Genomic DNA, 14,817 nt, shown 5'->3' on the forward strand with positions numbered 1-14,817 from the left:
ATTTGGTGGCCCGAACGCAGGGGCTGTCGGTGGCACCGAGGGTTAGACTCTTCACTTGGAAGCTGGGGGGCCTACTTGCATGCCATCCAGGTGGGGACTGAGGGGAACTGTGCTCTCTGCAAAATACACAGGGAGAGCATAGACCACTTATTTTTTGCATGCAGGTAGGTGAAAGGAGTCTGGGGGAGCTGGCACGTAGTCAAGGTTGGTCGGAAGACTGGGTCAGTAAGCTGTCGCTGGATTGGCTCACCACTCGTTGGAGTGAGGAGCCAGGGGAGAACGGTACTTGCTTGGCGTTAATCGCGTCGACGGCTATGGATGGTGTGGAAGTAGCGATACCGGCTCCAGGTTGGGTGAATGTTAACGTGGATAGAGCTTTCAAATCTGGTGACTACCAGGGTGGGGCCGGGTCCCTGATAGCTTCAGCCTGGGAGCCGACACTGTGCGAGACAGTGTTGGAGATTAAGGGGCGGGTCCTCAGACTTAGCCTTTTTGCTTGCCAAAGGACATAGTCACATAGCTGGGTTGAGGTCGGGTCAGACCCCCTTCAGCTAGTCCGGATTTTGAAAGATAAAGTGGGTTGCTCCTGGAGGATGAGGAGCTTTCAATCTCACGTCATGTTTTGTTGGGTTCTTTGAGTCCCATTCCCCCATATTTATGTAACTATCTTGATTTCGATGCCTTGACCCTAGGTCTAGCTAATAACGCTTATGTTTTAAATAAAAAAGAGAGCCACATACCAAACCATTTGCTTTTCTAGCACCCAAAACGGACGCCAAAACCTTTAGAAACATACCATGGCTACTTACTATTTATTAACCTAGTCTCAGCCCCATCAGTGACATGCATGCTGCCCTGCCGGGATCAGCGGCCGGACCTCAGCAAATCCACCGGCACCCTTAATCTTTCCGGTCCTCCGCGACTTGGCAGTTCCGATCTTGTATACACCAAATAAGTGAGTGTATCGCCCATACACTCCACCGTCCATAATGACTGTAAATACATCATCCGAGTCATCCCATCAGCTGAGCTTGCTGCATAGACTCTTTGGTTGATTAAATCTTTGGTCCCAACCACTAACAGGAATTCACATCAAATAACTAGCTGAGAGATTTCAATTTGATATCTCAATCAAGAAAGTAACCAGACTTTTATGTATTTAGCGATGGATACTCAACAATAGCCTTGGAAGGCATGTATGTAATATTCATAAGCTTTACAAGATTGGCCATAGATCTTAATACTTTTGTTAGCCGCAGTAAAGCTGAAAAATAGAACTGAAATTAAATGCACAACATATTGTATAGAGTAGCTTATCATATCAACTAACTACTGACATCTTGCAGGCCTGTGAAAGTACTAGGAAGGAAGAATTAGTTGATAAAATTTGTTGAGGTTGTTAAGAAGCTAATTACTACTTACAAGTTAACTAGATAGAAAACATTTGGTTATTCAAACTCTATAGCGAAAGAAATTGAGTCTCCTAATTACCATTAGCTAGATGAACAACTATCAATTGTCTCAGATATGTATCAGGCTCAGCATCCATTTAGAGCTGAAAGTCATGATCAGATGGTACACGTTTAGCAGAAGGGATAGCAATTGCTGCTTGAGAATTTGTCATTAAGAATGTAAGTAACAAATCATACAACAAATATATTGAATGTGCTGTATAGAGTGTAAAGAACTGTGGAGGCCAATTCTGGAGTCTAAACTATACTGAGAATTGAATGTGCTGTATAGAGTCTTCATGACCAACTAAATTTGTCCTCATTATGGCAGGAGATATTAATTTCCACACTGCAGAGAGATAGCAACTGTAACATCAGTTAATGACAGGATAGTTCAGAAATAACTTTGACTGTGACTTAAAGTGGTTAATTTCCATTTAGAGAAGTATAACAAGTTTGAAGCTTTACCAAAGCTTAATATATTTTAGAAAATGATAGTTTTAATAGGATAATTAGTATAACTAACACACATTGCATACAAGCTAAGTACAGTTCTGACTTAGAGGGCATTCTACATTGAATGATATTCTAAATCATACTTTAGATAATCTATTTTTTGTGTTCATTCTATTAGGCAGATTTATGGATAAAAGGGCTATTTGATGGAACCAAACTTTTTTCTTTATCATTTCTTGAAAATCTGTTTGACAGATATAGTCACCATGATACTTCCTGCAGCCACCATGACTAAGCGGCCTATTTTGAAATAGCAAAATTGATAATGGTAATTAGGTGTCCAACCAACATCATGAGTGTATATGGCATTGAATTTGGACGAGAATCCTATAGTCCATTTGTCAAGGGACAGAGAAGAGCTGAGAATAAGAAGAATATCTCATGGTTTTAGTACATTTGGATAAGAATGCTGTGTGTGTGTATGTGCGGGTCCGTGTGTGCATACATCTTGATATTTGATGATGGCCAATATCTCGTGCACAATTTATAGGAAAACATGAGCATAATCATGTCCTAAGCTCTATGTCTGTGATGTCAGTAACAATTATACACATCTTGTATGATGAAATTTAGATAGAACAGTATGTAAAATTAAACATGATCTGATTCGCAATGTTTTAAGTTAACAGTTAGCTAACGCTGCATCTAATCAAAGCTCTCATGGTAGACAAACGTTATTGTAAAAGACAATCTGCAATACTCTATAACTGTGTTACTTACGAACAGGCTATATAAAACCCTCTCTGGTACATTCTTTCTTTGTTTCTTTGTGAATTAACATTTGTGGTGCTTAACAATTAATGAAAATATCTACATAAAACTAATTGTTAAAAGTAATATGAAACTTGATTCTGATTGGATGATATGTAGGAACTCACAATATATACTCGCAGCAAACCATTGGTTGACAATTTTCACCCAAGTACTAACCCAGCCAACATCTATGCTCCACCTGATAGTGGTAGTAGATAAGAATAATGATTATTTTGTCAATTCCAAGGCAAAGCAATGTCTAATGTTATATCTAGTAGATATCATTAAGGATATCTTACTTCGTGGTCGGATGGCTTAGTTCCCAGCTAATGAATAGCATTGCAAAGTACATTGCTCCCATAGAAAATATGAAGTGGAAAATATCATATCTGTATGGGATATCATCTCCTGATAGAGCTTCATCCTTCTTCCAAAACTGAAATTAATGCATTTAGTGGCTATAAGAATGTTATTTCTAGTGGTAAGTGCATATACTGGAAAGACTTTTCATGGTCTATATATATAAAGTAGTTAAGTAACATGTTTGTAGACATTATCATATTCGACATTGGTTATTAACCATGATCAGTCATATTAACCGATTAAAGATGGTGAACTGTTAGAACAATGTAAGCAGATAATATACATGGTGCCATGAGAGAGCAGATGAAGCCAATCGTTTTCTCAAGGGAGATAGTACTCACCTGAAAGGGTTTCGAATCAGCTCCAGTTGAAAATGTAGCAATTACAATAGCACAAACAGCAATGAGGAAGCTCTACAGGGAAGCACGATACAAGAGCAGAAGCTATAATACATTTAGAGAGTGAAGAAAAGATTGAAATATAAAACAGTGATTTTGCTGAAGAAATGCTCGTGTATCGTGAAAAAGAGGAAAAGTTAGAGTGTTATCATGTAATGCTCCACAAATGGCATAGAGTTTCTTTTTTTATTTCAAGAAAAAGAGGAAAATGTTACATGAATTATAGCAATATAAATAGCCATTGGTGTGGGAAAAGTTAGAGACAATGAGTATGGAGATATATTTTCAATGGAAATTTAGCTACTTTTTCTTCCAATATAGGATATAGTAAAGGTAAGGATAATGCCCAAAATTTTCTCTCCATCTAAATCATTAAATGTCGCACAACTACTCCGACCCTGACAATTTGAACTTTCTGAAACAAGGTATGCAAAAAATTTCATCATAAACCAGAGTATTTTGTCTATCTTACAACTATGGTTGTCCAATCATCATTCTCAGAGATTTTCTTCCGTGTATTGTACTTCCCAATCTGAGGTTCACTGTAAAGAAAAGCATAAGAAGCAAATAAAAATTGATCTATAATGCCAAATTCATCCATATAATAAATAAGAGAACAAGTTTTACAATTACGGCATATATTATCTCCATACAACTTCCAATTGTAAAGTTTTGCATGTAAAGTTACATCTCAAAATATACGTATCTCCTAGCAGATTGCACTTAAGACAATTCTTCTAATTTCACAATGTCACTTTGGTGGGGTAATGTCTCGTGACTAGCTCCTATTTGGTACTTCATTAGGAAGTTCACATAGGTGAAGGAATTAGGAATACCAACAGTTTCACAATTGATATGTGAGATTTCATATTTCTAAGTAATTGGGCGATGCTGATATTTTACATGGTTTATGAAGAATGCTTTCAGAGTTTTAGTTTAAGTTAACTAGTTTAAACGGCTTGTTGGCACTGAAATTGTCTCATTCAATTGTTGTTTTCATTGACGAAGATGCCAAACAAGTACCGGAATCTAATGAAAACGTTAAACTACCATAGGAAGTATCTGCAGTTAAATTTTCTGTTAAATAAAATAGAGGAAGAGGAAGAAGGGGCTATGATCCTAACTGAGAGGAGGAGAAATAATTTCTATTTTAGTAGACTGCACTCTGAAATCTGAATGTCTGTTTTCTTGAAATGCAAATAGATGTCCTGTTCTCTTGAACTCTCATGTTATTCATTCAAGAGAAAAGTAACAAAATTGATAAGTTTGATAATCTAAAGAATTTAAAGAAATATCTATATGATTTTGAAAATAAATAAAGGAGGTGGTACCTGTGAATTGCAGACCAGCAAAGGAAAACAATATATGAACCCATGATTCCAGAAGATAAAAGGCCTGCATTAACCTTCTTGAAAAAAAACAGAGGGGGTGAAAAGTTACAGTTTATAAAACAACTTCTACATAAGTATATTAATATATCAATAACAAAATGCTTAAAATGCAAACAACAATAACAGATGAGAGTTAAGCAGGTGAATTCAAACCAAGGAAAGGGTAGGATACTTAAATGCATCAGTATTATATTTGAGAACTGTCAATCTTGTCAGCTAGGAAGATTTGATAGTGGCGCTGACATCTCTTCATTGTCAGTGGTATAATCATAATCTTTCCTATTTTTCCTTCATAATTCAGCTAGGCTCCCGTGTCTCCACTTATCTAATCTTAGCAAGTTCTTTGTATCTATTGACAGCATCTACAAAGTGTTTTTGATAGGTCCATTCACTACAAATATAATTTCCTGCATCCTCTGAGGAGATACATTAGTTTGTCAGCTAGTGAGTAACATCTTAAGTATTTTTTGATCTAGTGCCCGCTGCACCATAAATGCTGAAGAAATGGGGGTCGCATAGCTTTGCAATATGATAAAAATGAAGCATAAGCAAAACAAAATATGAGAAATTGTTGAGTTTCATGGGTTTCTATGCGTCTGAGAGAGTCATTGGTATGACGGCAGGTACATCAATGATCGAGCTTCTATAGTGGAACATCAACATCTAGATCAGTCAACTTGAGTATTAATACTCCCTCACCATCCACTTTGTTTCAACAGTTTATTTGATGAACACCATCCACTTTGTTTCAACAGTTTATTGATGGCCTAGTACGAAAGGTTATTCAGTAGTTTATTCAAATGCTACTCAAACTGTATTGCGAAAAGATGATCGATTCACATTCACTTTATTTGAAATTTGAAGGTCAATGCCAGTTGATGCTTATTCAACATTCACTTCAATTAAAGATAAAGCATTGACTGTTGTTTGGAAGCTATGTCATGCATCACTATTGGTAGTCTTACCTATGAATGAAGCTTAGATTTCATAACTAGATGAGCCACATGATTTCAGATAATCAGTAAAAGAATGTTCTTGGTTCAGATTTCTCTTCACAAATCTTCAATGGACATAATTAAGTTGTATAAAGTAAATAAGAAGTCCATGGATAATACCTTGGAATGTAATGACACAATCATCATGACTTTGACCAAAATGGCTGTCCATGTGATGAAGAATAAATTTAACATACAAGAAGAGTTTGGAGTGTACATAAGGTACATCAACACAATCCCGCTGAAAGAAGCTACGTAGAAAATGGTAGACATGAATAGCCCGAAGAAGCCCCTAAAAAGTGAATATTATAATATCATGTCATCCAACAAAACATTAGAAATGCACTCACTTTTAGTTATGGAGAAGAGTTGAGAATGATCATAAGAATATCAAAGGTGTATGACACGAGAAGAAAAAATTGAGAATTCACAATATTATCACGGTTTAACCTGAAGACGCAAAATGAAAACTATAGATTCCATTATTCTAACCGGACATGCTTCAGAAATAGTTAAATAACTCCCATACTTTTCTTGAGAAGAATTTGGGTACCATATAAGGATGCTTTTTTTCCTTTACAGATATGGAAGAATTAAATACAACTAATCTTTGAAAACAGAGAACAATAATACAATAAATTATTAATCACCATATACTATCCTTGCAACACAGTACCATACCATTGAACTGATTGTGGTTCTGGCATCCATTTACTGTTGCACCATGCCAGGAAGTGAAGCATGCTTATTAGTTGGAGAAGAAGAAAGATCCTATATAATTTAAAGTAAGAAAATCTTAAATAAATATTGAGTTCCCAATACATCTTATAAATGGAAATCACACAAAATCAGCTCAAATCTGTCTATTGTCAATTTTTTTTCATGCTGTCTTTTAGACTACAAAGAACTTAAAGGACAAAAATATAAAAGTATTATAGCAAAAAATAAATTTTTGTCTTTTTAATTGTGAAGTCTATATTCTCTTGATGTAGCAGATTAGAGTGATATAACAAAACATAATGCAGCATACAGAATCAAAGATGGTACCCTAGAAAGTTAATCGATGGGAAGTGATTTATTTGACTCCAAGAAGGCTAGGATCATCCTCTCGAAAAGAACATAAGATGCTATTGTGAAAAAGAGCAAATTGAAAACTGTCATAAATCATTATGGAGAAAATAAAAGCTTAGATACAATTATAATACTATTCAGTATGATATGTAACCATATTAGAGAAGAGTATGCGATGATAATTCTCCTTTCACTTGAAATAAATCCAGCTCAAGTTATCTAGAAGTACTAGAAATAGAAGCAGTGTTGGGATCATTATGCAGTTTCAGAATAAATTCTATAATTAGAAGCTTATTGAGAGTCCTAAATAAGGTTAAATCTGATAAACAGATTGTTTGTGATCATTGCTCCTTGATGTATAATGGAGAATACTTGATTCCTAACTGATGATACGTTAGATAGAAATCTGGACCGGACTAGTCTTCACCATATGGAAAATGAGATGTGGTACTTCACGTTTGCTTCTTTACCACATAATATTTTGAAAAGTGAACTAGGTTTCCAAGTACAAAAAATAAAAAATAAGAAGAAAATATAAGTGATATAATTTTGGTAGAATCTACTTTCAATGTAATGCTTGATTGACAACTACATACTAGTCGATTGTGCTAAAGAAACTTTGAAAGAAACTTATCTTATTAATGGTGAAGAAAAAGATTAGGCATGAGATAATTTGTATAATCAGAAGCATGATAGAGGTGTCACAAATTACCCTGCACCAACACGAGCAACTTCACCTGCAGAAATAAAGCGTGAGGTCATCAACTATGAACCTTCTCCTATTACATGCTACCTTTTAGAAGAATGAAAGGATGAGGACTAAATGGCCAAACAAAGTATTAGATGTCAACTTTTCTTTTCTATTCTACTCTGTATGCACTAGGAAGTATTCAAAAGCATAGATGATAAATGCAATGCTGCACTAATTCCTGGTTTCTTATCTAAATAATTGTGCTAGAACTCAATGATTCACATAGATATCTGGTACTAAAAGTCCTTTGTTCTGTTATCGAGAAAACTAATCTTGTAAAGTTTAGCTGCTACAAGTAATTATATATATTGGACAGAGGACATAATTTTCCCAACCATGGAACTAGAGTTACAGTAAAAAAGAAAAAGAAAATTTCAGTTCCTTAATATTTGACATACCATAGAATCTGATGGAAGCTTTAGGCATGAGAAATGGAATCATGACTGAAACGATATACAAAGCTAACTTCAAAATCCAGCATCCAGAATGCCAAGTGTTGCGAACTTCATGCAGCTTATCAACTCCAAATGTAGTAACAAACATAATTAAGAAAAATATCTAAAATTTTGATTAAGGTAATTAAAAAGATGATGTATTACTGCCTTGTCCAATATATTCTGAAGGAAAGAAATTCAATCCATAATATTCATCGAGGATACAAAGCACCCTAAGCTCACACGAAGCACACCTGCAGCATTAAAACATTCGGCTCCCTCAACTCCACATACGGCTATATCTGAAGAAGAATACAAGATTGTCATGACATTTTACGTAAATGTCTAAGTGGAGTATCTTAGACACATTCTGCTATGGTTAGTCCTCTCCATTGACAAAGAAAAAGAGACATACGTGGAAGGGCATGGAGAAGCTTTTGTCCATAATCTCGAATCAACCAAGCCAACAGGTTTGTAGTAAAGAATATAAAACCATAAGCATATCTAGCTCGCAAAGATTTGTTTCTTTTAACTAAATATGGACTTTCTAGCTTGTCAAGTACCATCTCTTCCGATTTCACCATTTCTTCCCTCCTTGTGTTGGCATCTAACACATTTCCAATAGGTCCAACAGATTCCTCCATTCTGCATATGACCATACCAAAAGAATAGTTGTCATGAGGGCAAAAATATCTTAATATTCATTATTTTACTCATATTTAGTAGTCTAATAATGATACAGAATTATTCTGATGGATATAAGATTGTCCGATATACAATTTCCACTACCACAGAAGCGTCAATTAAGCAGACCAACATCCCATTATCAAACTGTTCAAAAGAAATCAGACCAATAAATAACTCCCTAAATCAAGCACAACATATGAACAATTAAGATATTTAAAAGGGAATGCGGCCAAGATTGATTCAAGCGGTAACAATTCTCAGGGGCTGAATGCAAGAAATTAAAGCAAAGGAAACCGAACACTTCTTGACAGCTGCCGTTACTCGGGAGCACATTGTACCAACCAAAATCCAAGAAGTTACAAGAAATGCAATGCGGCCAAGATTGATTCATGTGTGTATTGAAGAACTCACAGTTCTAAGGATTTGAGTGCAAGGAATCAGACAGAGAGATGCGCTCTCGTTTCTCTTCCAAACGCTCCCTTTAAATAGCCACTCTTCTCACCATTCCTCGGAATTTAGAGTGGCATTGTCAAAATAACAAGTGTCGATCATACGGCTGCCGTTAGTCGGCGTAGGAGGACCCAATGGTTTCGCCTCTAGAAGCTGGTTTGCGCGTACGAATGGACATAGGTGACCGTTGGGCCGCACGTTTAAATTTTCCACCTCATGGTTATTGCCCAAAAGAGACCCTAATCCCACTCTTTTGTTACACGTTTATATAAAACGGAATGCTAGCAGCTGGCATTGGCGTTCGTCACTTAATTTTGAAACTGTTAATGGGGTTTGGTTAGGAAAGTTCGTGCATAAGATTGTGTGCTTTTCGTCATGAGGCCACTAAAAGATATATTTAGGTTAAACAACTGATATGGGGCCGGGATGGAAAGGGATTTAAAAGTTTAAATGAACAAACTTGTAGTGTTTAGAAGTTTGAAATAATATGCAATGCTGTATAATAAAAATCTGAGATTCTAACTCTGCTGAAGAGAAGTTTGGGTAATTAAGGTTAAAGAATTGTCACATTTGCAATTGATTAACTTATTTTTGGACGTGGCGTAACTCCAGAATGTCACAAAAATTACCAGATTATTTCTTCCTTTAATGGGGAGTTTTTTGTCAAAAGAAAAAATTTGTTACATTTTTCTTGATTTGCAAAGCAACCATCGCATTTTAGTCAAAAAAGTAGAATATATAGATTTTTTTTCCTATTAGAATGAAAGATAGTTGAAAAGGGTGGTAGATCAATGACATGGTTGGAATGTCCGATACAAATAAACCGTCGTAGCCCTACTAGTTCCTTGAGGATAATACACGAAAGCTTTTTTTTTTCCATTGAGGAGATAAGCTTCCTCAAATTTCAACGGAGGAGACAGATGCGCCTTGGAATCACGATAACCAATTGAGATGGAATCCAAGTAGTTTCATTTGTAGATAGATCAAATTATTAATGGCCGGACAAACCGAGAAATAACACTTCAACTGGGAAACTAAAAATTAGGAAACCTGGAAACGGTTGGCCTATTCAGATATTTTGGAAGCGTTTATGAAATAAATTTCATATTAATTTAGCTATTATACTCATTTTTTAAACTTGCATAAAAACTTATAGCTCTTGTTAACTTGTAGAATAAGAATAATTTTTTTTTCGAAATTAAACTTTCCTACTCTAGTAACTAATTTATAATTTAACTTTTTCTGATATACTAATTCTCTGCTCTTATTCCATCCAATTAAGAACATTTTCAATATTTAATTTAGAATGCCACGAATTTATAATACAAATTCACTGTTCTTCGTTACTCTAATATTAACTTTATATTATATCAAATATAATTATTACTCCTTATACTAATATTCAACTAAATAATAAAATAGTTTATACTAGTGTTTTTCTGTTTATAATTTACAATATTTAGGTTCTTATAATAGTTGATTGTAAAGTGATATAATAATATAATTATTACACGATATGTCATAAAAATATTTACGTTATATACTAATACAAAGAAACTTATACTCGAATAAATTTATGCTTATTTTCAGAGGGAACGGAGCCACTAGTGAACAAAGCCTCGACCTCAAGTATCCAAGGAAGCAAAATTTGGTCAAAAAACCCCTTTATAACCTGCTAACCAAACTTTTTGCCTGCCAACCTCGTAAGCTTACCAAAGATTACAATGAAACGGTACACTAAGAAATACATTAACATGATGCACAAGAATGTACATACACTTCATTACCGTTGTCAATGCAGTTTACGACATACACCAGATTGATTGTTTCATTACCTTGGATCAATTGTTCAACCAGAAGGATACAAGATGTTATATGTGAGTGAAAACGCATATAAATAGTATGTCATACAAAAGCTATTTACCTTACAAAAAGAAAAGAAAAGGAAAAAAAGACACAACATGCAAGAGGGCAGACTGGAAGCATTTCAGGCACCTCTTTGTGGCAATGTCTCAAAGGCAGATACAGAGTTGACAAACTTCACTCGGTGCAGGGGAGCTCCACTTTGCTTGATTGCACAAGCTACTTTGTCCTCAAGGGGGCAGCGCGCCCTCAACATGGAAAATACATGGTTATTCAACCTTCTAGCTTTCCTGAAAGCTTCTAATAGGTTTTCATACCCCTTCACATGCAAAGTAAACATAACTGAAACCATCAGCTCAATGCAAGTTGGGTCCAACATATGAGAATAAATTGAAGCAATTGAAGGAATCAGCACGTCAGCCTTTTTGTCCATTTAGAATTTTCCAGCATTACCAGTTAACTAGGAGAGAGTGAGAATCTAAATGATAAACAGAAGTTTTTCAGCAGATTGACGCTGTAACTTGCCATTGAATACAATATGGATGCAGATTGTTGGTTGTAACTGCAAATCTAACTACTTGGTACTCATCAAAATCAAAATTTGGGAATTAGAGAATAATCAAAGTTACAAAATCTAGCTAGCTGCGTCAGAAGACCTGTGTTTTATTTAAAAGATTTGAAGCAAGAGCTTACGAAAAATTCACCAGTTTAAATAGTAGGAAAATTCATAGGAGCTGAGCTGAAGTGAACATGAGTGGATAAAATGGCACAGTAAAGTTCTTGACTGTACTGCTTCCCCTTAGAACAATAGCATGTCCAACATTCCTAGAAGACTAATTATATTAAATGTCAGCAAACAGTCTAAAATGATGTAAACATTTTCCTAACTATTTTATTGTCATAATAAAATAGAAAATATCAATTAAAAAAATGAAATAATAAAAAATACAGAGGTTAGAGTGTAAGAATTATAACTAAAGATTTAGAACAAGATGCCCTTAGATTCAAGAAAAGAAAATGAATGACCAGTATGGCATTTTATTGTGGACAGTAAAAAGATATATCACCCAAGTAGATTATCTTACTTGTAAAAAATTAGAACTTTTGGCCCGATCTGAAGATAGAGTCAATGAAACTGTTGCACTTTCTACTTCTGAAACATTGAGGAATTGGTAAGAAAAATCAAAAAGCTCAAAGTGCTGCTGCTGCCCCAGCAAGTAGATAATTGTACAGCCAGCCCAAGCCACAGAGTCACCAAACATTTCATGTTTTTTTGATGGATCAAGAATGGTCTCCTCCAAGAATCCCTGAAAAATCAGATTTTACCCAGAAAAATCATGATGTATGCAATACGTTACTCAATGTCGGAAATTACTAGAAGTAACTAAGTCATATCATATTATCATCCACCAAAGTCAGGGTTGCAACAGTCCCAAGAATCCAAGAAGTGATTATGCAAAGTCTATCTACATGCGAAAGAGAGTCTATAAGGAGAAAGAGGTCCTCAATACAGGGAGAAGCTATAATCTCTGATTAATAAAGTAAGAAAAAGAGCTAGACACCTGAAGATCGTTGACTTAACTGATAAAATATGTAAAAAAAACTGCTTCACAGTCTAGTTTTATTGGGCTTCTGGCATCACCAATATACATAGAAAATTATTAGTACCAAGATAAACATATGATCTTAAGCCTACAACTAATGAATTGTCTGATTCTACTGACAATAACCCATCCTTGTATAGTGTATATCATATAAGTCAAAAGTCTTAATCAGGATATCAAAAAGGAAAAGGCTTGCATTGCAACCAATTTCTATTCAGTAGTTTTTATGGACACAAAAGGTAGGCTATCTGAAAATTTTCAAGGGTTTCAAAGCAACTTTCGGCAATGCGCACAAAAAAGTAAGATCCTATGGTTTCAGCAGATTATTTCATCCCAGGCTGAAAATTCTGCATCAAACAGAGAGTTGAATATAGGTATCTGTCAAATCATAATTAATATATTAATTTATCTGCTGTCAATGAACTGAAATTTCCAAGGGAGGAAGTTAGGGATTATTTTGATTCCACAATTTGTGACTATACCAGGGAGGATAAATAAAAAGGGATCTTCAAAACTCAAAAGCACAGATTAAACAGAAAAGATAGAGCATATGAACAGCTACACTTACAAACTGAAGGCCACTAAAAATGCGATAGAAATCCTTTGAAGTTGTGATGTCAATAAACCCCGTCTTTGGAGTCGCACTCCATTTACTATAATGTCTATCTAGTGCAGCACTGGTAAAAGCAAGAGCATATTCTAGCACACTTCCAGAGTTCATGTTCCTTTTGTACAAAAGACCTGAAAAATAGGAAGAGAATTTCATAATAAAGAAGAAAAGCACATTATAGACAGAATGACTGAAACAGCAATGACCGAGGTGGTTGAAATAATAACTTTTATCTTGATAACATATGCACTTCAATAGCATGATAAGGACAATGCTGCAGATAAGACAACTAATCAACATAATGCTGTATGACCACTTCTCTTGTCTTGCAGGCAAAAGTGTAGTACAATAAGAGTAATGTCTCAGGTCAAGCATCAAGAAGTGAAATGAATGGAACATAACATAGTGTTAGACTGAAGCTTGACATATTGTCATACAGCCCAGTCTCTTCTACATCTCCTGCAACTTTCAATTCTTTATTGGTTGCGAATTTCATAGTCCCTCAAAATTGCAAAGCTGTATACTTTCTACCTTATTTTGATCAGAAACTGAAATTTATGAAGAGCTTCAATCCTTAATCCACTTTAATTGAACTTCAAATTTCTCTGAGAGGCACAGCAGTTTTGAGCTGAACTTTTCACCGCAGATCTTCATAAAAGCTTAATACAAACATATGGATGCTCCAGTTGGATTTAAAATGCAAATGGATCTCTAGGAGAAGAAGGTACAGAGTACACCAACATGAACATGTCTTGCTTCTATGATAACAACCACTCATTCATAAATAATCATAAACAAAATAAATTCTTTTCAGCAGGGTTTAACAACTTACTATTTAGCGCATGCAAGATAATACTGAATATATTCCAGGGTTATGACTCCAACAGTCTAAAGAAAGATTTGGAACACCATTGTTACTTAATTCTGTATTACAATTGATATATTTCAGAGTTACAATTATATATGATTAACAACCTCTTTGCACACTTGCACCTAGTAAATTTGAATGTATCAAGAAATGAGTGGATCATTTTCCCACCGCCATCCTAGAAATCAGCACTTCCAGTGAGGAATAACAATTTGTAGATGGTTTACCTACTGTCCTGAGAACTTGCCTCTCCCAAAATCCCACAACCATTAAAGATGGAAACATTTCTTCCCCTCCCAAAGATAAATAATAAGAATAGATAAACGAATACAAGTAATTTCTGTTCCATAGCAGTCCACACTACTCTTATTGAATGAAAACAAAGACTGGTAATACCAGCAAGTAACACATTAGTTTGATTCCAGTTTGAGAATTAAGCCACTCTTCTTATGTTCCAACCAATGTTGCCAAAACTCAAATGTGCCCTTGGTATGCTGGATAATTGCATATACAATATGCAGGCAGTCTGGCAATTAAAATATTAAAAATAACTTACATAATTTATCTATCTAATGTGTTGAATATTTTAGCATAATAAGAAAATAAGTAGGT

General features: G+C 35.0%; 2 protein-coding genes across 9 annotated transcripts in view; both read right to left on the minus strand.

Moving 5' to 3' along the window:
* Positions 1-1,582: 1,582 nt before the first annotated feature.
* On the minus strand, positions 1,583-9,349 carry LOC140793276 (uncharacterized). 5 transcript variants are annotated; one of them, XM_073144663.1, is made up of 13 exons: positions 9,222-9,349; positions 8,539-8,768; positions 8,349-8,425; positions 8,088-8,247; positions 7,651-7,675; positions 6,549-6,581; positions 5,988-6,159; positions 4,813-4,886; positions 3,954-4,023; positions 3,425-3,496; positions 3,020-3,156; positions 2,846-2,919; positions 1,583-1,800 (listed from the first exon to the last, which is right to left on the minus strand). In XM_073144663.1, exons 2-13 carry the CDS (start codon positions 8,765-8,767, stop codon positions 1,715-1,717), a joined length of 1,209 nt encoding a protein of 402 aa, XP_073000764.1. In that variant the 5' UTR covers position 8,768; positions 9,222-9,349; the 3' UTR covers positions 1,583-1,714. The 5 variants fall into 5 exon arrangements, with proteins under 5 accessions (XP_073000764.1, XP_073000762.1, XP_073000761.1 ...); XM_073144661.1 differs by having other exon boundaries at positions 4,813-4,889; XM_073144660.1 differs by having other exon boundaries at positions 6,549-6,638.
* Positions 9,350-11,061: 1,712 nt separating this feature from the next.
* Positions 11,062-14,817, minus strand: part of LOC140793594 (protein PIR) — a 56,377-nt gene continuing 52,621 nt past the window's right edge. For all 4 annotated transcript variants that reach the window (XM_073145154.1, XM_073145155.1, XM_073145156.1 and 1 more), the window contains 3 exons: positions 13,296-13,468; positions 12,209-12,430; positions 11,062-11,442 (listed from right to left, as the gene is read on the minus strand). In XM_073145154.1, coding sequence (XP_073001255.1) covers positions 11,248-11,442; positions 12,209-12,430; positions 13,296-13,468 — 590 coding nt within the window. In that variant the 3' untranslated portion in view covers positions 11,062-11,247. The remainder of the gene's footprint in view (positions 11,443-12,208; positions 12,431-13,295; positions 13,469-14,817) is intronic.

This window comes from Typha latifolia, chromosome 8, assembly GCF_019914945.1.
Source record: "Typha latifolia isolate L0001 chromosome 8, TyphaL0001v2, whole genome shotgun sequence".
Lineage (NCBI taxonomy): Eukaryota > Viridiplantae > Streptophyta > Magnoliopsida > Poales > Typhaceae > Typha > Typha latifolia.

Coding starts and splice junctions, on each gene's coding strand:
- LOC140793276 (XM_073144659.1), bottom strand. CDS start 8,767: ATGGAGGAATCTGTTGGACCTATTGGAAATGTGTTAGATGCCAACACA. Junction 3,497..3,953: donor ATGATTGGACAACCATAGTT/GTAAGATAGACA, acceptor GCTTCCCTGTAG/AGCTTCCTCATTGCTGTTTG. Junction 3,157..3,424: donor CTGATTCGAAACCCTTTCAG/GTGAGTACTATC, acceptor CATTAATTTCAG/TTTTGGAAGAAGGATGAAGC.